The sequence below is a fragment of the Dermochelys coriacea genome, chromosome 6 (assembly GCF_009764565.3).
Source record: "Dermochelys coriacea isolate rDerCor1 chromosome 6, rDerCor1.pri.v4, whole genome shotgun sequence".
In the NCBI taxonomy this organism is placed as follows: domain Eukaryota; kingdom Metazoa; phylum Chordata; order Testudines; family Dermochelyidae; genus Dermochelys; species Dermochelys coriacea.
In genome coordinates this window covers 68276018-68300883 of record NC_050073.1, presented here as the reverse complement: position 1 = coordinate 68300883, position 24866 = coordinate 68276018, and the positions used below count along the sequence as shown (strand labels likewise).

Genomic DNA, 24866 nt, shown 5'->3' with positions numbered 1-24866 from the left:
TGAGTGAACTTGGTGAATAAACTCAAAATTCAAAACAAAATGTAGTTGAAACGAGAGAGCTCCTTTTTAACATCAAATTTCATATGATTTGCATGTAAAACTATAACTGGACCCTGGTTTGTTCAAAAAGTTTGAACCTCAGCAGTGCTTTCATTGAATTTGTAATGACACCTGAAACCAAATATGTTTCACTGTAGCCTTATCAATACTAGGTTCTGCCAGAGGTTGAGCTGAACAGGTGTTAGCCCCATGCCCAAGTGCAGATAAGGATCCTTCAGCCAGACCAATTTTTCTCATCTGTTTCATCGAAGCCTTTCAGCACATTTAACTAACACGTGGTAAAAGTTCTGGAAGCTCTCAGACCCTTTTTCTACACCAGGGGTTTATTCTCCTCTTGCTTACACTGGTTTAACTCTGCATACCTCCATTAACGTCATAGGAGTTACTCTTGATTTACACTGGTATAAGTGAGAAGAGAATAAGGGCTGAGGGTTCCCGCTGGTTCTGATATCCAGAGCCTGTTCTAACAGTCGTGGGAATTTTTTGTAAAATTTCCTAGTGTAGACACAGCTTTAGTTTCAAGTTTCATAGCAAACATTCATGCAGTTGTAGCCTGTAATCATTTCTGTTGCCTTTCTTGGGACTTTTTCTATTTCTGCTGTGTCCTTTTTGAGATGAGATAATTGAAAACAAATATTGTATACAAGGTGAGGCTCCTTCAGAAGTCAGTTGAACATAGTTCAATAGTTTCTGTATTGTTCTCTATCCCCATGTCAACACAGCCTAACATTTGATGTGCAAGTCTGACGGTTGCTGTGAATTGAGTGGATGTCATCAGAGAGCCATCCCCTGTGTGTTGACTGGTTGATGGCCATTCTGAAATCCTGGCAGAGCTCCACAGACAGGAACTACTTTGGTTTATTAGAGTTGGGCCTGAGCCACTAAGTTCAAATCTGGATTCAAACTCCTCCATAGTTCCCGTTGTCAAATCCAAGGTTTGCATTCCCTCAGTTCTATAGTGCAATGTACTGGTTTTTGGTGTATATATAATGTTGCCCTCTAGTGGCTAGCCCACGGGAATTATGTGATGGGACATGCCCCCATCGTACTGATAAGCTAACGAGAATTCCTGTACTCCGGCAGTGCCAGTTAGGTGCACCTGCAGGCTAACGAGCATTCCTGCACTCAAGCAGTGCCAGTTAGGTGCACATCTGCAGAACGTGCTCCACCTGGAGAAGTGGAGTTTAAACGGGTGACACTGGCCACACAAACTAGAGGGTTGGGTTTATTTTCTTCCTAGGAGCAGAGAGGCTGCCAGGGACTGCTAGCGAGCTCTGCTAGCAAGGGGCGCTCAGTCTGAAGCAGTTGCTAGCCCATCCTTCTCCCCCTCCTTGTTTGGGGCAGACTGGCACTATGAGCCTGATATGGATAAAGGATGCTGGAGGGGTCTTTGCATCCAGTGAACTGTGGTGGGACCTGGGGAGTGCTGCCAGGGACAAAAAGCAAGTGAACATAACTAGACTTAAGAGTCAGAAAGGACCCTGAGAGTGAGCTGAACTCCTGCTGGAAATGGTCAGATTGCCCAGCAGAGGGTGTATGTAGGAGACCCAAGGGTAACAGATTCAAAGAGACTACAACTGAACCCAGGTTAAGAGTCAGCTGACTACAGCTATTACAATTGGAAAGTAAGGACATTCTTCTTTAGTTAAAGGGCAAGAAGCCTGTGTGTTTGGAGCAGAAGGAACAGGGGTCTAGGCCTAGCACTGTGCATGCGATTAATAATTTTGCCAGTTGTCTACAGCACGTGGGTTTTTTACTGTAGTGACCAGCCAGGTAGTGCAGATCAGAATCCAGATTCATAGATTTCAAGGCCAGAAGGGACCATTGTGATCATCTAATCTGACCACCTGTATAGCACAGACCAGATAACTTCCCTCAAAATAATTTCTACAGCAAGGTTTTTAGAAAAACATCCAATCTTGATTTTAAAATTGTTAGTGATGGAGAATCCACCACAACCCATGGTAATTTGTTCCAATGGTTAATTACTATCACTGTAAAAACTTATGCCTTATTTCCAGTCTGAATTTGTCTAGCTTCAACTTCCAGCCATTGGATTGTGTTATACCTTTCTCTGCTAGACTGAGAGCCCATTATCAAATATTTGTTCCCCATGTAGGTACTTATAGACTGTGATCAAGCCTTCCTTTAACTGTCTCTTTGTTAAACCAAATAGATGGAGCTCCTTGAGTCTGACTGTTTTCATCATTCTCATGGCTCTTCTCTGAACTCCAATTTATCAGCATCCTTCTTGGATTGTGGACACCAGAACTAGACACAGTATTCTAGCAGTGGCTGCACCACAGTATAGAGGTAAAATAACCTCTCTACTCCAATTTGAGATTTCCTCTGTTTATGCATCCAAGAATTGCATTAACCCTTTTGGACACAGCATTGCACTGGGAACTCATGTTCCTCTGATTATTCATCATGATCCCAAATCTTTTTTAGAGTCAACCATTCAAACATCTACAAAGTTAAGGGGTTATTAGATTCTGGCTTTGATAAACATCCCATTTCTCATTTATTGAATCATGTCATGAGTAATATCAATAAACCTCCATGAACACACACAACTGGCCAGTCAAAACACAGGATGTTTGAATGGGATGTTATGAATTGTACTTAACTGAATGTTTCAAAGGGATACTATCAAGATAAAAACATGTATTTATTTTAGTTCCTTTTTTCTATTCTCCTCTATTTATGTTCTTATAATGTGATATATACTTGTAATACTTTGGATTTTATAACTAAACAAATCTTTGAAATCTGGCTTACTTTTCACTATTTATGTGTTTGTTTACTTTCTCAATTTTACTTCAAATTGTAGAGTGCAATTAGATTCTACATTTGTTGAGTGAAGTGAGCCTTCCTGTTTAGAGTCGGTGGGACTGATTCTTCTCTCACTTAAACAACGAGGAGTCCAGTGGCACCTTAAAGACTAACTGATTTATTTGGGCATAGGCTTTCGTGGGTAAAAAAACCCAGTTCAGATGCATGGAGTGAAAATTACAGTTATCTAATAAATGTTTCATTATTATTAATAATCAATACTATGACACTCACCATTCTGAGTGAATTAAGTGCCCATCTTCACTGGAAAAACATCCTCTCTGTTCTAAAGCTTTTAAAGGTGAAAAGGCAGCTTTTTAAGAATTCAATTCAAGTTGTTATTTAGTGAGTCCTTTCAGGGGGTTTACTCTTGCTCCCACTGAAGTCAATGGCAAAATCACTGACTTCAATTAGAACAGGATCAGACCCACAGGGTACATCAGACCCTCACGTAACTGAGCACCGAGGCTTGTATCCTTACAATACTAACTGACAGATCTTTATCAAGCCCTTCTTGGCAAATAACTTCTGATAGAGCAGAAGATGCAGCTGGGATTCTTTTTATCTTTGTGCATGGACACACAGACTTCACCAGTAGAAGTGAAGAGGTAACTTTTTGGATGACTTCTACCTTTTCTAACAGTCTCTGATCAAGCTTGTAGACATAATACTTTTCACAGTGGATGTCTCAGAGACAGCATTTGGGGACCCGGGCCATCTCTAGGTTTTTTGCCACCCCAAGCAAAAAAATTTCCACCCCAAGTTCCAAGAGCGCAACTGCCCAAACCAAAAAAAAAAGGGGGGGGGGTGGCCAGAATGCTACCCAAGCAAAAATAAAGGGTGGCCAGAAGGGCGCCCCTGGAATTGTGCTGCTCCAAGCATGTGCTTGCTTTGCTGGTGCCTAGAGCCGTCCTGTTGGGGACGAAGGGGGCATTTCAAAGCCCTGCATCTGGGGTTAGCCAATTAGTTCTGTATACCCTGCTCTTCTGGGCCAGCTGGGAGCCACCAGGATGACCCAGCATCATATTTTTGTTACCAGTTTTAGTTCTTTTCATAAAGGAGAGTTTGGTCAGGAATGCTTAGGCTATTTGAAATGTCTGTCTGTTATGAATTTACTGCTCTGGAAGTTGGCTACTGATACAAAGAAGCAGACGAATGGAAATCTCCATCTGCTTACAATCATCTGGCGGGCTTGTTGGTGAAGAGACTAATTCCCAAGAAGAATTCTAGTTCTGCTTAACTTATCATCTTTAACAATTATGTACCCCTGGGACACAAAACACCATTATAGCATTCTTTCTGACCACATGACTAGACTTAGCATCTCCTTCATTCCTGGAAAGCATCTTAATTCCTGATATATACGGTATTCTAAAGTGGCTGTATTGTCCATCTACATCATCCTATGAACACCTAGTTTTGTTTTGTTTTGAGAGCTACCAAAATAAACCAGTTAATTCCAGAATAAAGAGCCAGAACCTGAGGTCCTTGCTCTGCTTTTATTCAGTGTCTGCTCAGGCAGATTCCCACTGATTTCAGTGGCAACTGTAGCCACTTTAATGTTTTACTTCCATGCGAGCTTGCTTGAGTAAGAAACTAGTACAATCTGAGTAAGGACATAGGGATTTCTGCCCAGAAACAGGATCCCTTCTCTCACAATAATATCATTTACTCCCGGGTAGGGTAAAAAAATGTCCTGGAAAGTCTCATCACCCTGAAGGTTTGGCATCTGCCGTCTGGTTTACCCTTCCAGAGTCCCAAAGCATTGTGCCTGCTTCATTGGTCTCCTCTTTCAGCCGCCATGATAAAATGAACTCAGCATTCATTGGAGGAAGACGTGAACTGTAGCTCACGAAAGCTTATGCTCAAATAAATTTGTTAGTCTCTAAGATGCCACAAGTACTCCTTTTATTTCTGGCCTACTTTTTTGTGAGTCCAGTGTCAGTCCATAAACAGGTCTTGTGTGGATATTATCCCAAGGAATCAGTGAAATGTAGGATATAACTAGCCCATCAGTTGATACCTTTCTCTGTGATTGTATATCTATAGCGCTTCACTGTGGTTTAGTTCATTTTCATCTGAAGAAAAGCCATTTACTGCCTTTGTGGTCAGTAGTACACCCAAATGATTAATGATCTGAGTTTGCCATGGTTATGCGTGATTGATGATCAGGGGTTTGTAGAAAAACCCCATCTCAACCTTAACTCTAATGTCACAATAGCAATGCTGTAATATGGAGAAAGTTGTGGAAAAGATGAGGGTCCCACTTTGTCAACTTTGACATTGGGTGACTGTCGCACTTTCAAGTGCTTGGTATGCAATGGACATCCAGGTATCTACTTTTCTCTTTGTTTAGAACTTTGTGGAACTGAATAAGGGTCTGGTACACTGTTCCCTCTAAGCTGTGCGCATGCACACCGCTCTTAAACCCTGCGCACACGGCAAAACATCGCGTGCACTGCGGCTTTGGCAAGCCGGCTTTTTTTTTTGCTTCAGCGGCGGCACAGAAGAAATTTTTTGCGCACACAGCCTGTTAAAAATTAGAGGGAACATTGAATGAGAAATGTTACCACTTTCATCTATTGGACATAACTATCTGCCTGGAGTGTACAGTATAGTTTCATTACAGGTGGTGGACTGGTGTCCTCATTTTACTTAGTGTTTCTTTTTCATTTCCATAGCAAATGTATTGAATTTAGCAACTCTGGTTTTGACTCTTCTCAGCAGAAGGGGCACTGCTGTGACTGATCAGTTCAGAGGCAGAGGAAAGGGACTGACTCTATGCAGCTGGAGGCAGCTGTTGGAGCTCCTGAGGGCACAGAAAGTTCAGGATTGGTGACTTCTGCCTGTTAATCAGACATGGAAAGGAAAACCCATAGTGCCTGGCTTGGCAGCAACCTGAAACACAGAATAAGCATTCACTGCAGGATCAAATAACAAGAGAAGGTGGATTGGGAAGGGGCCAATTCTTTTAAAAACACAAATATCTTCAATAATTAGCAAAGGTAGGAAGACGTACTGTGAAAAACACATTAATGGTGAATGGGATTCAAATTTAATGTAAATTGTTTCTCTTGCTTTTAATTATATTTTAGTGCTGAGAGAAAGTGTTGAATTGACAGCCATAGGCACAGAAAGGGCTGTGAAGGTGTAACAAATGCATCCGATGAAGTGAGCTGTAGCTCACAAAAGCTTATGCTCAAATAAATTTGTTAGTCTCTAAGGTGCCACAAGTACTCCTTTTCTTTTTGCAAATATAGACTAACACAGCTGCTATTCTGAAACCTTCCTCATGTGTCTCAACCATGATTTGGAGGGACCATACCTAAAATTGAAACAAATGATCAGTTTCCATGCCTGGTCAATCTGCAGAGATTGCTAGCAAGGGTGCCAGTTGTGATGGTGACTAGTGATGTGGACATCTGTCCATTGGGAACTGGATTGAGATAACAGCTGGCAATGGTTTGAATGTATGTCTAGAGGATGTAAGGAGTGCATTTTATAAATAGAATATATATAGCCCAAAACCCAGTCATCAGATGCAAAAATTTCTGGTTCCACCCACCTGGGTTGGATTCTAACTAGAAATGGGCCCAAGCTGTGAATTTCAGATCCATATTCAAATTGGAACTTCCCTAAAGTGTGAGGTTCAGGTCCATTTCTAGTTCAAGCCAGTGACCAAGAAGCAAAAGTCTAAGTCTGACACACTTTAGAAGTTTCCCTTTTTAAGGCACCAACCTGTGCTTCAAGTTAGCATCTGAATGTTTTTCAAGTCCAGTTTAACTCGCAGCTGTAACTGACTACTGATGACAGATTTCAGAGTAGCAGCCGTGTTAGTCTGTATTCGCAAAAAGAAAAGGAGTACTTGTGGCATCTTAGAGACTAACAAATTTATTTGAGCATAAGCTTTCGTGAGCTACAGCTCGCTTCATCAGATGCATTCAGTCCACTGAATGCTTATACTCAAATACATTTGTTAGTCTCTAAGGTGCCACAAGTGCTCCTTTTCTTTTTGTGACTACTGATGGTATCTCATCTCTGAGAGTAAGCCAGAAGTGTAAAATGGGGAATGGTATAGAAATTACTGTCAGCTTTACTAGGCTTGGAAATGGGACACCTTTGGCAGGAGGAATCCAGAGAATCACCATGTACGCACAGATCACAGAAGTGTATTAAATAGGGAGTCCTTTTGTATTAATCCTGGACTTGGCAGCAATACAAACATCAAGGAAGTAATTGCAAGCATCAATGCAGTAAGGAACAAGAAGACATTGAACAAAGCTCCAAGTTGAGAGAATGAGACCTGGGACCCCTTACAGCTCAAAGAAAGCAATGTGTTAAGTCTCGAATGATGCATCATTTTAAAGACTCACCTTGGGTTTGTTGTCCATAGTAACAGCCAGCTGCATCCTCTTCCCCATCCTGAATGTAAACATATGATCTGCTTCCTCCTCATCTTCCTCCTCACTGCCGACTCCAAACCCTGGGCAGCTGCTTCCCCATTTCTCACTCACCACCCTTTTCTCCTGAAAAGCCAATCGGTCTGGTTAGAAAACAGGTCCTTTTGGGGTTACCAGCGTGTTTCCATTTTAGGAACAGCTCAGCCTCAACAGCTGGGAGAGGGCAGCTGTGGAAATGTTAGGACTTGCTCCACGGGATGCTTTTCGCTCCCATGACAATATCATAACATTCTTCCAAAGAGCGAAACAACAGGCACTTTGTCTGATTAGAAGTGAAACCCACAAATCTAAGTCTGGAAAACCCATTGCACTTACAAATCTGACATTTCAGACTAAAATGTCAAAGGTTTAGGAAACAGATGTCGTCATTTTCTTGTTAACGCTTATGGCTAGATTGTGCAACCCTAACTCCTGGTGCTGATCACTTATTGTTGACACCAGCAGACTGGTGGTGTGAGGAAGTGCTCATCATTATAAGGGTTGGACAATCTAGTCCACAAAATGTTCAGTTTCTGGTTAATATCTTTCATCTCCTGTATGAAAGGGAAAAAATGGTGCAACAGTGCAAGCCTACAGTAAAGCAAGGGCCAGTGGGTTGCTGGAAAGAGGGGAAGGCAGTCTACAAATGAACCTAATAAAGTAATTGTGTGAACAATCCAACATCAGAGAAAAGAGACAAGGGTACGTTTGGGCTACTTACTCCATGAGCTCTGCTGTCATTGCATTCATTTTAACACAGGGCTGCATGCTTGTGATGTGTTGGGCCTAAAGTGCTGGGAGGGGTGGATCAGGCCATGAATTGCTTCCTCTCTAATCCTGCTGCTAGTGAATGGGAGGACTGTCTTTTGGTGATTTGTTTAATCCCCCTCTAGACCCAGAGATATAAAAAAAGACTGAAACAGCCCATGAGTTGCAGAGTTTGCATGGGAAACCCTATCAGAAACCATGCATGGGAATCCTTAAAGGCCACTTGTTTTCCTTGTTCTTAAGGCTGACCCTTGTTTAAGGGAAGGAGGGAGAATGCCCTGACCTATGATATTTTCTTCTTGTGTGTTCTACAGTTAAATCCACACCTTGACACACATTTGGAACTCCTGATTTTCACCCTACAGCAGAAATAAAGCATGTTTATTTTGGATATATGTCTGTGACTATGTTTGCATTAATGTCTGGGAGTTCATATACATGTGAGTGTGCATATGTACATGTACACATATATGCTTGCTTGTATTTGTGTACATGCTTGCATCTGTGGGAACAGGTTTATGTGTGCAGGCTAATGTATATCTGTGCATGAATCTGTTCGGAACACTTAAGTCTTTTGGGGAGTGGTTAGGTTCTGATTCCTGATACTCTGAATGCCTGTTGTACATACTGCCTACTCCAGAGATAGTAGCTCTGAGTTCATAAGGAAGGGATTCTTTAGTGAGAAGTTCACTTGTATTAAAAGGGAAGCAAGACTTACATTATGAGCCTTGGTGATAGTAATAGTCAGACCATCCTGCTTGGGTCTCCTGGAAGTGACAGCCATCCCCTCCTGCTCTGCTCGCTTTCTGTCCTCTTCTATTTCCTGAAACAGTCAAGTCCACATCCAATATCAGAACTTCTATAGGTCTGTGACAAATCAAACCCACTCAGGCAGGGAGAGGAAAGGACCATGAGCTTTGCATGTACAACAGCAAGGGGCCAGAGCCATCATAATGAACCACAGAAGCAAAGGCCAGGTGATTTCTGTGCTCACTGGGACCTCAGGCTAGGTACAGTCATGGCCCATTTTCCTATTTTGCATTCCTCCTGGGGAATACAGGGGCTAACACAACATTTTGAAAGAAAGTCAACTTGCTGTGTGTCTCTTGTCAATGCACTCTCAACACAGCTCATTCTCCAAGAAAGCTGTACCAGAGTTCTGTTCCTTGAGTGCATGTGCTCCCTGGTCATCTTTTATCAGCCCCAGGCCTTTAGAACTGGGAACTGTAGTCCCAGGGTATATGACAAGTAACAAGCATGTGATCTATAGGATACAAGGCTTCCTGCCTCTCCGCATCATAGGTGCTGGAACTAAGAGTTCAGGGGATGCTGCCGCATGCCCTGGCTTGAAGTGTTTTCCATTATACACATGGTTTACAGCAGGGGTCTCAAAGTCCCTGCCTGCAGGCCATTTGCGACCCGAGAACCTCTGGCTGGTGGAGGAGACACGCAATCAGACATGCTGCTGGCAATGTCTGCTGCAGGCACCACCTCCCACAGCTCCCATTGGCTGTGGGAGAGGGACAGAGATACCATCACTAGTTGCCGGGCAGAGTCAGCCGTGGAGGCAGCATTCACATTTTTTCCACAATGAATATATACAAGTCAAAATACTGAAAACAATTATCTGATGCCCACCTTGCTGCAATCCTGAAGGTTTCAGCTGCTCAGTCACGGAGGCCAAACGTCAACAAACTGACAACTGAAGTGTTGCCAGGTGTCTGGCGAACACTAAAATCTCTCTGGCAGGCAAAGAATTGTATAAAGTTGTATGACAGTTTTATTATTTCTAAGAAATTCAAAATAAAAACTACAATATAAATGTTTTCTTTTCTGAACACCATCTTCAGTGACATTATTGGCCCGCTGGGGGGGGATTTGAGAACTGGCACTGGCCCTAAGGGGTGAATTGAGTTTGAGACCCCTGGTTTACAGTTTGGTTCAATGGCTCTCAGCACCCCCACTATAAAAATTGTTCCAGCACCCTTGCTCCCAATACATCTACACTGCAGCTGGGAGCATGCTTCCCAGCTCAGGTAGACAGATGAGCTAGCTCACTAAAAATAGCAATATAGCAGGGCTGTTTAGGCTAGCTGCCTGCCAGGGTATATACACAGAGGGTCCAGGCAGTTTTGTACTCAGGCAGCTAGCCCAATCTGCTCCCTGTGCTACCCCTGACTACACAGTTATTTTTAGTGCACTAGCTTGAGCACAGCTAGTGTGTGTCTGTTCACCCAAGCTGGGAAGCATGCTCCCAGCTCTAGTGTAGAGGTACCCTCAGGCAGGAACAGTAGAGAGGAAAGTTCCAGTGTTGGGCAATGACCTGGGAGGGGGCTTACCACATGGACCAGGTGGATAGCCTGGGAGAGAGACCTGGGCCTGTGGAAGTATAGGGCTCTCCATAGCAGCCAGGCAGAGAGGCTTATGGATTAGAAAACTGAGAGGGGGGCTGAGCTGCAGAGCACCCTGCACTAGAGAATGAGGCTATGAGCCAAGCAGAGAGTGGATTGCTTATGGAGCCTGGAGGAGGCTGAGAGACCTGGCTCCAGGGGAAGAGAGAGGGAACTGTTTATGTTTAATGGGTTGCGCTATCTCCAAGGCCAAGGGGGCAGAAAGGACTATGCCCAGTTTGTGAACTCCTGCTGTGCAGGGGAGGAACTACTTTTACTAATGGCATTGTGTCTATGAACCAGGTCCCAAGGGTGGGAATGTTACTTGAACCACATGGCGAGTAGGAGGGGGCATTTTCTGTGAGCCTAGAGAGGAAAACTGAGGCCTGGATTCCTATTCCACAAGCCAAGTGATGGAGGCTAGGGAGTTGATTGACACAGGGCTGTCAATTCCTTTCCCTGACCACTTGTGACTTTTAAGCCTTCCCATAACCTTTCATTATGCCCATTTTCCTTGCAGTGAGCAGGAAGGGGGAATCCATGCACGCTTTATGTAGAAAGGAGGTAAAGTGTGGATGTCTGCTAAGGAAAAGCATGGCATTTAATCAGTCTTAATCATTCAAATCTGGATCCAAATTTCAAACATCCCAACATTTAATCTTGGGATTTGGTTCAACCGATTGCTGAACCAGAGGCTACTTGCCAAATTTGGATTTGGGTCCAGGTTAAATTTGAAATACTCCTAAGCTCTAAGGTATTTGGACCTTGGTTACTGACCATCTCTAGTGCTGGGAGAACATCTTTAACCAAGAAGGGGAGGCTCCTGCCATGTGAGCAATACTCCTTCTTTTTCAGACTTTCTCAGCACACAAGATATTTATCCAGGGAGAAAAATAAGACGTGGCTGGAAGTTCTTTCTCCTACCCTAGGTGACCAGGGCTGAAATAACCAATGGGCTAATGAAGCCTATGTTTAGTATATGGCCTGGCATAGGGCCCCAGCCAGTCTGCTGTAACCTTAGCAGATGTTGACTGCACCACAAACAGAGCTGATTTTTCAAGATCTATCTCAGTATGGGAGCCAGCACACAGAGACTGCCCCATCCCAGCTGTGTTCTTTGACAAAGCCAACACCTCTTTTCTACCTTGCCTCCTGGCACTTCTGCTTAATATGTCAGTGTTCTGCATGAATACTTAGATCATTTAATGGAGGGCATGGTAATGGAGAGCAAGAATGCAAGGAGAGAGACAACAAAATATGGAGTTAGCCTATTGGCCCATCCAGCAGCAATCGAAAGGATAAGGGATCCCCTGTGATCAAGGGCAGGGGAGATTGCAAAAGATTTTTTTGGAGAGTGGTGGAGGGTTTAAAAGAGTCTAGACCCTCCTAGATACACAAGAAAATGAGATTGGGGCAATAGGAAAGATAGAGGGCAAAAAGGGAGAAGCCAAGATAGATGGGAGAAGGAGGGAGAATAGAAAGCCAGAGAGAAACCCCAAGTGGGGATGAATGGAGAAAGCAAGTTATATTTAGGTGGACATGGTATAAGAAGGGGTAAAGCCAGAAAGGGGCAGAGAAGGATAGGAAAGAAATAAAAGGAAATGGCAAGAAAGATGTGAGGGTGAAGGGCGAGAGAGAGAGAGATGGGTTTACATTACCAAGCATTTTCTTCTTCAATCCCCCAACTCCAATAAACACAGAGCTTGAACTGCTGTACATTGGCAAAGCTCTTCTGCAGTCAATGAGCTAGGTTCATTCATGGCAACTGAGGATCTGATCTAATGAGCTCATACATATTTCTAAATGTTGTCTTACTAAACTCATGTCCTTGGATGGTCATGCATAACTCCTTCTGAAGTCAATTGCCATTAAGCAGCCATACCCAAGGGCAGAACCTGAACACTTTCCTATGTGATGGATCTTATCTAGCTAGGTTCCACATCCCTGCCAGGAATTATTAAAATGAGCAACATTCAGCAGACACATCGGTTAGTGTTAGTGGAAATGGCTCTGACATGGGGCTGAAGAAGATAAAATCCAGGTAGGCAGTGGGGCAAACTTACCTGGTACCTTCGTATGAGAGCTTCATTCTTTTTCCGCAAAGCCAGGATTTTCTTATCCAGTTCAACATCTTTCTGCTCTTTTTTCCTCAGCACGGCATCATCCACCGAGGCAGCCTGATGACACAAGGACAGTTTCTCTGACTCCACCTACAGCCCACAATGCACATGCCCCTTCACTCTGTTTGTATCAAGGAGGGGTAGGGGGTCACACTGGGCAGAAAAAAGGAGGGGTCCAAGCTCTGCCCACAACCAAGCTCTGTCTACTTGAAACACCAAAACGAGAGGCTACTCAGAGTAGGCTGAATTCACCATAACAGAGTTGTCTCTCTCTTTTCTTATATGCTTTGATCAGCAGTGAAATAGTTAACTATGTTGATATTTAAATCATCATTGTTAGGTTTCAGTGCTAACACCCTATTCAGTTGAATGAGGTAGTTCACAATTCTTTGAATTATTATGTCAGTCTTTCTCAGGCATGCTCCCCATCCTATTTGCATTTTGATGGGTATCTTGGCAACCACAAGGCTTACAGATGTACATTTCAAAAATTCTGGAGTACCAGATAGCAACCTCTGGAACAAAGTGCTGACTTTCAGTGAGCCAGCAACAGCTAGTCCAATTTGACTGTTATGGGTACACATCAGTACAACATATTGGCACATTTTTCTAGACTCTGCTCTAGTCTGTGTCTGAGTGAAGCAGCTAGATGAAATTGCTTAGATTTCTGAAGTGCTACATCTGTGTTTACTTTTTTAAAAGGTGTTTTTATAATGCTTATCAGTCACCGGAATATCTGAATGCTTCAGAGAGCATGGCAAATTCACTGTTCTGCTCTGTTCACACACACAACCATGTAACAAGGGCTGGGGGCAAAGGGGAGGGAAGTGAATGCTGGGTTTGTGGTATAGCAAGTTGATTATGTTGGGTTTGTGGGCACTGCAAGCTTGAGTGTCCAGTGCCACCACTTTACTGCCTTAGTATCAACCTGTTTTTTAAGGCTGGACTCTGTTCCCTTTGATCATATTCTGTAGATCTGCCTTGTAAGTCATCAGATATGTTATCTGCATTCTGTTATGTGTAACAGTAATAAATAACCGATAGAATAAGAAAAGATTTAAGGGACTTACAAATGCATTTAATTAAACTATCACCAACCTCTCAATAAGCAGGTGTTAGCTTAGGGCAATATTTCACAGCTGCTGTTCTATTATAAAAGAAAGTCAGGTTGTAGCAAGACCAACACTCATCTTTCCTTATGCCTTGAGCTGATGAAGGTTTCACATTTAACATATTCACTGCAGAGAAGGTGTAGAACTAAACTCCTTCTTCCTGTGGTCACAACCTCTCCGTTCCCTACCCCATGACATAGAAAGGGTCCTGGGAACTACAGACCACAATGTGGTTGGTTTTCCCAACCCATAAGATGCAAATCACTGCCTTGGCTCATTATTAGCTCTCAGTCATTCCCAGGCTGAGCAGCACCTCCTGCACTAACACTAGAGCATTTTTTGTTAGTTCTGGCAATGCTGCCCCTCAGAATCACACTAGTTTAGATCAGTGTTGAAAGTGCTTTCTGTGAGCCACCTCTATGCACGTCCCCTTGAGAGACCCTCCAAAAGTTTGAGGCATGGGGCATCAGCACAAAATCTCTCAGCAGAAAAAGTAAAATTTAAGGATCCGATCTAAAGCTGGTTTGCTTTATAGCTACAGGAATATAATTACACTAGTGGAACCTATCTGACTAATGGCCACAGAAACAGTCTAGAGCTTGAGTTTGAAATACCCAGGCCCTTTGGAAACACAGATTCACCTCTCAGCTGGGTAGACTCAGCCCTGTATCCTTCAGAAGTAAATAAGATGAGTTCTCTATACTTCACTGTGCGGGAGTCTTTCAAAAAAGGCCTTCAAACCTCAGGTCCTGTCTGTTCTAAATAGACATTACCAATCCCGTGACAGCGTTTGCAAGAGTCAGGGTTTATCTCAGTATTCTTAGCCAAAAATGGCCTCTTCCTTCACCCATCACTGTTGTGCAATAGAGCGTGCACCAGTTAGCTGCTGCCCTCCGAAGCACACAAAATTTGAACACAAGGGCAGCTGGGTCTAATTCAGAAGCTGCCACAACTACAGGGCCCTGCAGTAGCATCTTGTAGATGCTAGATTCTGCCCTGATGTACACTGTCCAACTCCACTGATTTCAAGGTCTGGACAGAATTTTACACAACCAAAGGAGGTGCCACAGAGACCTGGGACCTGCTGGAACAGGTTACAAAGAGGGATAGAACCAGATGATTGTTGGAACGTTGTGGGAAAGGCGCTATGGGCCACGCTGGGAGTCAGGAAAGGAAAAGCAGTGGGAGGAGGCAGAGGGGATGAGAGACCTGTAACATACTGAACTGATCTCAGACAGAAAAAAGATTTGGATTCAGATCTGGGACTAGATAAAACTCAGGTTGGTCGTTAAATCTTTTGTGATATCCATGGCTGTGTGAGAGCAATTCTTGAGAGCATATTGGCTACTATGGGTCCTGCCTACACAGTCACTGACTGCCAGTTTCTAACTGACATTGATGTGTAAAGTGCTTTGAGAGACTGGTAGTATGCAAGGACCTATATAGATATAAAACGACATTCTCCTCTAAGTGATCTCTTAGATTTCTATAGCACCTTGCATCCCAAAGCATTTTTATAAACGGCTACATGAACAGTAAACAGGAATCTCTTTGCTGGGTCTTTAGCTACCCAGACAAAAGCTGGAGGCTGAGGGCAGCTGTAATGAAAAAATACAAATACAATGGGAGGGTCCAAGTCCTCTCTCCACAACTTGTGACATAGCAGATACAGTCTCCAACACCTTATAAAATTTTAGACAAAGATTTAGTCCCAAACAAGCAAACAAAAAAAGACAAAACCAGAGGCCCCTACAGCATTTACTGAAAATTCTAAAATAACTTGTCAGTAGCCAATTCTAGGCTAGTAAAACACAAAGAAATGTGCAGCAAAACCGTGGGGTCAAAAATCCCTCATGTCATTCTCATCACGCACATACACACAGACATTAACACTTTGCTGTTAAATGTCAGCACTGGTTGATTTCAAGTGAGGCCACGTTGTCTATACACATACTGCAGGAACGTTAGACTCTCACACCCACCTCCCGAGTACCGTCAGGCCTGTCAAAGCCCCATACAGAAAGGCACCAGACACACAAATATGTGATTTTATATAATAATTTGTCACGCAACCTGCTGTTGAACAACGTAAGCATTTCACACTGATTGTGTCTCCCTTAGTTTTTGTCCTTTCTCTATTTGACTTTCTTTCCTTCTAGGTCTCACTTCTCTTTTCTGTTTTTCCTAAAAACAGGCTCCCCCACACCCAATGTTTCTAAACTTTTCCTTTACCAGTTTTCCTTTCCCCTGCTTTTACCTTTGTCTCACTCATTCTCAACCTCTTCTCCTCCCAGATCTCTCTCCTCATGCCTTTCAACTTAGATTTCCTCTAGTCCCTGACTCCCCTCTTCCGTTCACCCCAAACTCCGTCTGTTGTCCATGTTCTATCTTCCTGCTCACACCCCACTAGAGCTAGAAACTTACTTTTTAAATGAAAGCTGAGATTCTCCTGCAGCCTCTTGATTCCTACAGATGCGATTTTAAGAAGAACATCAAATATCACAAGACTCACGATAAAATCATGATGGTGATACTGTCCATGATCTGCTGCCCAGCCATCTTCTGCCCTCCCGTCTGCCCATAATGTATTTTGTGCTTTGCCTCAGGCCCATCAGTCTATCTTTTCCAAGGGCAGTCCACCCTCTGCCAACCAGCAACCCCCAATCCACACGTTGGCCCCCCCACCTTATCAATGCATCTGCCATCCCTAATCATTCAATTCACTTCTCGCCCCAGGTCCCTCCATCAAATCTGGCTCCCCACAACCACTGCCATTCTCCCCTCAGACTCTCTAATCAATTATCGGCCTCCAGACCATCCCTTGCCCCATTAGTCCATCCTCTGCACCTCAGCTCAGTCCATCCCAGGCAACAAGATCCTGTCAGCTGAGCCCACCATCCAGCACCCCCCACCCCACACACAAGCTGATTGACTCTGCTGGCATCCCTCAGCCAAGCTCATCCCATTCCCCCACCAATTTACCCACAGAGCTCGTTTCTCTCTGCCCCACAGGTGGGTTTTGGGATCTTCCAGTGCCTCCTTCCTCCTGATAACTGGGCTCTGAGCTGTATGTTGGGAGAGGGCCAATGATGGGCTCTTCCCTGCCTAGGCCCAGGCAGAGTCAATGGAGAGCCTATTCTGTTCTCCTGTGTTTCATTGAAAAAAAATGAAGCAGAAAGCAGGTTACGTTGAACAAGTGGAACTTTATTAAACCCTGAGCAGTGCTCTGTCCATATAGCTGCATTGCTTCCAGCCTAAGTCCTGGTGATCCCTGTTTCCATTGGTGACCCACCAATAACAGTCCGTTCAGGAACGGGGACCCTCTAACTCTAGTTCCATTGATCATGATACATCTTCTACAAACATTTTAATATAAAATTTAAAAGCAAATAATTGACATGCAGAACCCCACTCCGTATCTGTTCTGTTTCGGCCAGCGATTGCTAGCATGTAGTTAAGTTGGAGTCTTGTCCTTGCCACAGACTCAGCTGGTTACATAGTCTGAGATAGTTTGGTCTCCTCAACAGATAACCACACCAGGAGTGACCTATCTCTGTCTCTGTCACCTGTCTACCAAACTATCTTTCTGTGGAGTCTCTTCCTGTGGTGTTGGCCTTCAGATGGTACCGTTTCTCCATTCTATGATGATCTCTGTATCTCTGTGGGCTCCTCTGGGTATTGTGTCTGCTGGCTCTTAAGTGCCTCCTGTTCTTTTGGATCACTTGTCCTTCTTGCATAGTCACCATATATGACCTGGCTGCCAATGCATCCCTCATGACATCTTTAGTCCGTTCCTTCTGGTGTCTCCAAAGCTGGTAGGTCCTTGGCTAACCTACCCATATGGCCTGCTTTCTCTGATTGTTGGCCAATCTCCTCTCGGCAGTGTCTCCAACCTTCTGTCTGCAACAAGTCTCCTCTCCCTGGTAGCAGAGTTTTGGTCCTTCATCCCATCAGTGTCTGTTCTGGACTCCCATGTTTTGGCATCCCATGATGGGGTATTCCTGTGTGCCAAAAATGCTAATAAGGGACGGATCTGAAGAAGCAGCTTTGTGTAACAGTCTCTGGGCTGTTTTCACAGCTGATTTCACCCTACCGTTACTCTATGTGTATGCTGGAGAGGAGATGTGGTGGTCACACTCCCATTTGCTTGCAAATTCCTTGAATTCTTCCAAGGCAAATTGAGTTTCATAGTCAGTGAATACATTGTCTGAAATGCCATATCTCGCAAAGTTTGTCAGTCACTAACTTGCTTCTTGCATCAGAAAGGGCACTGACCTCCCACAAATTTGAATAATAGTCCGCTGTAATAAGTACTGCTTTTCCTTGAAGGTAATTCCACTCCCATCTTTTCCCAGGTTAGGTGGGCAGCTCATATAGTAACGGCCTCTTTCTGCTAGTGATTATTACATAACCAGCAGGTGTCACACTCCTCTAGCAAGGAGCAGAATTGTGTGTTCATTTCCAGTCAGTAAATACACTCTCAAGCCCATGTAAGGGAGCTGTCAATGACCAAGTGTGAAGCATGTATTTTTTTTGCATGACATCTTTACGTAACGAGGTGGGACAACAGGTCTCTGTCTTTGAATTATGATTCTATTCTACAAACTCAGATAATCTTTCTTTTGAAAATATGTTTCTGCTCCTATTGGTAGTTGGCTTTTGTCTTCTGGTCATCCTACTTTCTCCTGACTGCTGGTTGTGACGTTGCACTCCATATGTTTTATGGAAATATATTTATAAGTGTGAATATGATGTAACTGGAATATGCACCATACAAAAGGTCTCTTGTAAGGTATCATTACAAAGCTTATGATCTACTCCATGTCTGGAGTTAGGAGAATAAGATACAAACTTGTATTACTGATGTAAACATGTTAAATGGAAGCCATTAAGTGTGCTTCAGAATCAATGAACTATGAATGGGTTTGTTTACCTGCAAGCCTTCCTGTGTACGTGTCTTCTAGCTACTAGGTAATGAAGAAGGAGGTCTTACAGTGATATGTGATCATGTCACCTGAACTGGAATCCATCTTAAACCTGGTGCTTTTCCATTTAGAAGGAGGGGTGGGGATCCAGAGAGACAAAAGATTTCTGCCTTGTGCCAAAGCTAAAAAAGGAGGTGGAACAGAACAAAGGGGGGCCAGTCATGAGAAATCCCCTAGTTACCACCTGAGCTGGAACTAACAAGAACTGTACCGGGGAAAGGATTGGGCCCAGACTAGGAAGGAGTCTAGTCTGTGAAAGAAGCTTATTGGAACATCTCTGAGGGTGAGATTTACCTGTATTCAGTTTCTTAATGTATTAGGCTTAGACTTGCGTGTTTTATTTTATTTTGCTTGATAACTTACGTTGTTCTGTCTGTTATTACTTTAAACCACTTAAATCCTACTTTTTATTCTTAATAAAATCACTTTTATTTATTAGTAAACCCAGAGTAAGTGATTAATACCCAGGGGAGCAAACAGTTGTTCATATCTCTTTATCAGTGTTATAGAGGGCGGACAATTTATGAGTTTACCCTGTATAAGATTTATACAGAATAAAACGGATTTATTTGGGTTTGAATCCCATTGGGAGCTGGGAGTCTGGGTGCTGGAGACAGGAGTACTTGCTGAGCTGTTTTCAGTTAAGTCTGCAGCTTTGGGTGCATGGTTCAGACCCTGGGTCTGTGTTGCAGCAGGCTAGCATGTCTGGCTCAACAAGACAGGGTTCTGGAGTCGCAAGCTGACAAAGAAAATGGGCTCAGAGGTAGTTTCAGCACATCAGGTGACAGTCTCAAGGGGGTCTCTGTGACCAAACCCATCACACTGGTAGCTGGATGTTCTTTTATGTAGACTCTTTATTTCCATCAGCGTCACTGTTAAAACTGGGAGATAGTGCAGCATGTTTATGGATTCAGTGTCCTGATCCCTTTCCCCCAACTTGTATCTACGCCTTGCTCAGGGTGTCAGCTAACACCGGTAATCATCTTGGACAATATCTGATCTTTACCTAGTAGTCCTGGAGGTGCAGCAACATGCTTTACAATCTTTTCTGGAGTATTAATAAGAGGCTTTGCTATAGAATTATAGAAGTGTAAGTCTGGAAGAGACCTCAAGAGTTGAGACCTCAGTCCCCTGTTCTGAGTCAGGACCAAAAATACACCTAGATCATCCCTGACAGGTGTTTGTCTCTAGGGGTTTGTGGTCTGATTGCACTATTACTGGGTGGTAATTACTGGGACAGAATATTTATCATTCCCATGAAGCACTGTCCACATCCACTGGAGCTGGCATGTCTCTGACTTCCTTGATCTTGTTGAGATCTGCTTTCAGTCCCATTGCTGTAAGCAGATGTCCAAGGTATGTCATCTCACGCTGTTTGAGTCACATGTTTTCGGGGTTAAGTTGTATGTTCTTGTCCTGTATTGCTGTAGAAAAGCTTGTAGTTTTCTATCAGGATCTTGTCCAGCTTCTGTATCATTGCTCACTTCACCACAATGAGGATATCATCTGCAATTATTTTCACTGAAGGCAGTCCTTCCAGTCCAGGAGGAGTCTTCACTGAAACATGCCCGGGGCTGGGTTTTCGCCCTTCATCACGTGCAGCCATCTGTAGCAACCAAATGGTGTTGTGAAGGCTGTCAGCATACTGGACACTCTGGCCAAAGGTATGTGCAAAAACCTGTTCCTCACATCACAGACCCTGATTCTGTGACAAAGATTCTGGCTTTGGAAAGTTCTGACAAGATGTCATCAACTGTGGGCAGTGGTATCTTTTCCTTGTTGAGTGGCTTTGGATCTATGGAGATGTTTGATTTACCTGGTGGCTTTTTTGCCACACCATTCTGCTTACCCAGGCTATACTGGCCTCTGATACCCCTGTTCTGCAGACTTTTGAACTCCTTGCACAGTGGATTACATAGTGTCACTGGAACTTTCCTCTGTCGTAAGCACACAGGTTCCACTGTGGGGTCTGCTTCCAGTCACAGCTTTCCTTCCAGGCATCTGTTGCCTTTGAAAACATTCCCATATACTTTTGAAACTGTCTCCATGGTCCATGGGACTCCTCCGTTTACTTCTTGCACTGCAGCTATTAAATTCTGCTGCTGCATCCATGGCTCTATTCTCCAAGAGAAGTTTGTGGCACTTACCGTCCATCACCACAAACTTCAGTTGGTACCGTCTGTTACTCTTCAGGTTAGTTACAGTGAGGTCACTATGACACTTTGGCAGCTCACCCAGACTAGTAACGGGTTGTGTAACTGCCTGCCTTGTAACCGTGGGAGCCTTTAGGCTATGCAGCTTTGGTTCAGAGCCCTGACACCAGCAGCCTGCCACAGCACAAAGGTCTCTCCCTCAGCTTCCACCAGCCCAGTTATTCCTTGCAGGGGGACCCCAAGACCCCACTTCCAATCCCGAGTCTCCGCATAACCATCTCCCCTGCAGTTTCCAGTTCCTCTTATTGGACACTCATGGAGGTAATACCAAGTTCACTGGCTTCAGAGAGATAGTACTCACAACAGCTTGTTAGCTCAGCTGGGGTGATACACTCCACCTTAATACACAACACTGATATAGTTTGCAATAAACATATGAATAAGTTTAACAGATTTAAGTACTTTCAAGCAAGAATGGAAGAGATATGAAAGGGTTACAAACAAACAAAACAGAAATAACCCACTTTCTAGTGCCTACAACTTAATTCCAGCAAGATACAGCTTTGCCTAACCTAGTTTCCTACTCACACCAAGTTCTCCAGCCTGTTTTAGCGGGAGGACCCATCTTTCGTAGATACAAAGTGCTGGCTTCTTTGTTCTCTCAGGCAATGGATCCCCAAATTTTTCCAGCATTTTCTATACATCCCCAAAATTTATTTTTGCCATCAAAATCAGAAAGCTCAGTTTTCTATGTTCACCATGGAGCCCACGCCATGTTAATTTTGCAGTCTTCTGTGATTTACAAGGCAAATTATTTTCCTGAAATATCTGATGCAAATGAATAGCACACTGTCCCTGCCTCTGGTTACACCTGGCTTGATTTGGAACTGAACCAAAGAGGTGTTTGGCTTCCTCCTTTGTCTGGAAAAAACCCTGTTTTTTCTCCTTTGTCTGTTTACAGACTCCAAAACACAATATCAGAGAGAATCCACAATTTCACATACAGTGTTGTTACATACATTTCACAGCGATATTAACGACCAGCATATTATTAGTTTTCAAATGATATATTACGACACCTCTTATGTGGATATCATGACAACAATGCGTGAAATGTATTGAGCTAGTTAGACCAGCTGAGATTTATTGTTACATACCAGGAAGCTTCTTGCCATCTGGCCGTGTGGTTCTCTTAGGGTCACAGTCACATTTTCCTACAAGCTTCATTATGAACTCATTGTACATTATTAGATTCTGCTTGCTCTTTGTAATGTGTGTGTTCGGGTCCAATTCACACCGAGGAATCACGTTGCAGGAGGCCCCGCTATCCAGCTGAACTCACACAGGGCACTTCCCTGTTAACATTGTTGCTTGCACTGAGGTTGGTGGTGTCCCTTGTTGATTTCCTTCCCAAAAGCCTGAACCTGATATGTTCTTGGACTCAAGGACAGAGTCAAGATGTCAACACTGTCTGAGGCGCCATCCTCCTCATGGGTGGAGGGTGAACCACGGGCTTGGGGAGGCTCACCCCTGGTCACCCTGCCCCATCTGCCCAGGGCCTTACCCCACCCTCCCCCTTTCTCCCGCTGGAGCCCAGAAGGCGGGCGGGCAGGTGGGCGGGAGGCAGCGTGGTCCCCAGCCCAAGCCCTGGAGTGGTGGGCGGGCAGGCAGCTGAGCATGGCCCACACTCCCACCTAAGATCGCTGGTGGGCAGGCAGCACGAGCACTGGCTCCAGCTGCCCAGAGTCCCTCGCTGCAGGCCGGCCCCCATTAGCCCCAGCCAGGGGCAAGGGCACCGGAGACCTCCCAAAAGTATGCGGGGGGCCTCTGCCCAAGGTGGAGATGAAGGCAGCCGCCTGCCCGTGTCCCAGGCCCCCCGCCCAGGGCAGGTGGAGGGATCCAGTCTCCCCACAGCTGCCCGCGCAGCTCTCCCCAACCCAGTTCCAGCCAGGAGTAGGCCTTGGAGCCACAGCCCAGATACAGTAAGAGCCATGGACCCTCCACCGGCCTGTGGTGCAGGGGCCCGAGCAGCCCCTGGCCCATGTCCCCGCCCCCTGGGCTCCCCACGTGCCTGGGGCAATGCCTGCACGGCTCTTACCATGGCTGGGCTGCAGCTCCGAGGCCCTCCCCCACAGGCAGTTGTGGGGAGCTAGCATGGAGTCACGGACCCTCCTCCTGCCCTGGGAGGCTGGGGAGCCCGAGGAGTGGGGACATGGGCCAGGGGCTGCTCTCAGCCCATCCCCACCCCGGGCAGGTGGAGGTTCTGCCGCAGCTCCCCACAGCTGCCCGGGCTCCTGTGAAAGGAGGGAGAAAGGAGGGGAAGAGATCTGCCCTAGTGAAAAGTGGATAGTCCAGACCTGTCCACTTTCAAAAAGTGGGAGGGCTATGGATCCCTGACCCCCCTGGTTCCAGCACCACTGGACCGGGGCCCAGGGCCCAGGCCAAGAGCCTCAGCAGACCACGGCAGGAAGCAGGAGCGGGCCTGTGGGGGGAGTATGGGTGAGGCCGCATAGGCAGTTTGGGTAGGCTGAGCCTTCCCCTGCCTTTGACACCCGCCACCCATGATCCCCTTCTTGGACAAGTCTGACTGAATCTTTCTGGGACCTTCCTTTGCTTGTGCGCACACGGCTAAAATGGTTCAACTTGCCACATTCCTTGCAGTGCTGTCATTGTGCGGGGCACATGTCCTTTACCTTCTCCTGCTGTCTCACACAATAAATTCATCTCACTGTGAGTACAGACCACTGACTACCTGATCTCCTTTGCTGTTGTCTCCCTGCATGTGCTTCTGGGGATGTTTGTGTCTCCTAGGGCTTTCATCCTTTCTCTTGACATTTCCACTGCAGCCCATGTCTAAGCATTTGTCTACTGTGAGATTGCCTTCCTGAAGCAGCCACTCCCACAGGCGGTGATCCCAAGTGCCACAGACTACCCTGGTTTGAATTAGGACGACTCTCAAGTCCCCAGAATTGCATGTAGCAGCCAGTGTGTGTAAAGCAGTAACATAAGGGATCTTTCCCCTCCCCTTTGGACTGGTCTTTAGTGAAAAGCCTGTGTCAGGCCACAGTTTCATTCTGCTTTGGGGAGCAGTATGCCCCCAGGGCTCCTAGAACGGTACTATTGTAAGACTTGAGGCAGGGGTGAGTTTCACAGTGCTGCAGACTTCTCTGCCTTGTTCCCCAGTGAGGTCAAACAACAGTTTTACTTTCCTGCTGTGTCATCCTGCATGACCAGGCCTGTGAACAGCTCAAACTCCTCCTTCCACCAGGTCCATTGTTGGGCTAGGTTTGTGTCACAGGCCCTGGTATCAACAAAGAGAAGGTGCTGGAGGAGGAGGATGGGGGACACGTAACGGGGGTCACGCTATGCTTCAAGCCAGAAGCTGTTTGAGACTCCACCGCAGTCAGTTCTGGCAGTCGAGCCCGGGGGAGCCCAATGCAGGGGAAGTACCCTTGGGTAAGTGTGTAAATTTATTTCCAGGTACAATGATGTACTGATGGCACCCCCAAATTAACAGGACACATCTAGTGACTTTTCATTAATTTACTCATACTAGAAGAGGTATAAGTACAACAGAGGGAGAATTGTTATCTGCTTGTCATTTCCCTGTAGAGTTGGTGGGGGGGAACGGGATGCAGAGCAGTTTGTTTATGTACACAGGGACATCCCTTGAATCTTCCTGTCTGAGCTCGATGAAACTTCCATGGAGGTACTCTGCAATCCTCTGCTGAAGGTTTCTAGGGAAGGCAGCCTTATTTCTCCCTCTGCGGTAGGACGCTTTCCCACGCCAGTCATTGATAACTTCGGCAGGCACCATTGCAGTAAAAAAGGCTAGCAGTCTTTGGGCCCGGGCGCTTTCAGGACAGCAGCAGCAGCAGCTCTGCTGTCTGTGCTTTTCTTAAAGTCAGGAGTGAGATCTCAGCTAAAATCCGCACCGCCTTTGGAAAATAGTGGAGCATTCAGTGCCATTGCCCTATCATATTTCATGCAACCGAGTAATTCCA

General features: G+C 45.0%; 1 protein-coding gene across 2 annotated transcripts in view; it reads right to left on the bottom strand.

The window, feature by feature from the left end:
- Positions 1 to 24866, bottom strand: part of CCDC9B (coiled-coil domain containing 9B) — a 168255-nt gene that overhangs the window by 72525 nt on the left and 70864 nt on the right. For both annotated transcript variants that reach the window (XM_043517364.1, XM_038408032.2), the window contains exons 2-4: positions 12556 to 12669; positions 8821 to 8925; positions 7269 to 7421 (exon numbers count right to left, since the gene is read on the bottom strand). In XM_043517364.1, the coding sequence (XP_043373299.1) occupies positions 7269 to 7421; positions 8821 to 8886 (219 nt within the window). In that variant the 5' untranslated portion in view covers positions 8887 to 8925; positions 12556 to 12669. The remainder of the gene's footprint in view (positions 1 to 7268; positions 7422 to 8820; positions 8926 to 12555; positions 12670 to 24866) is intronic.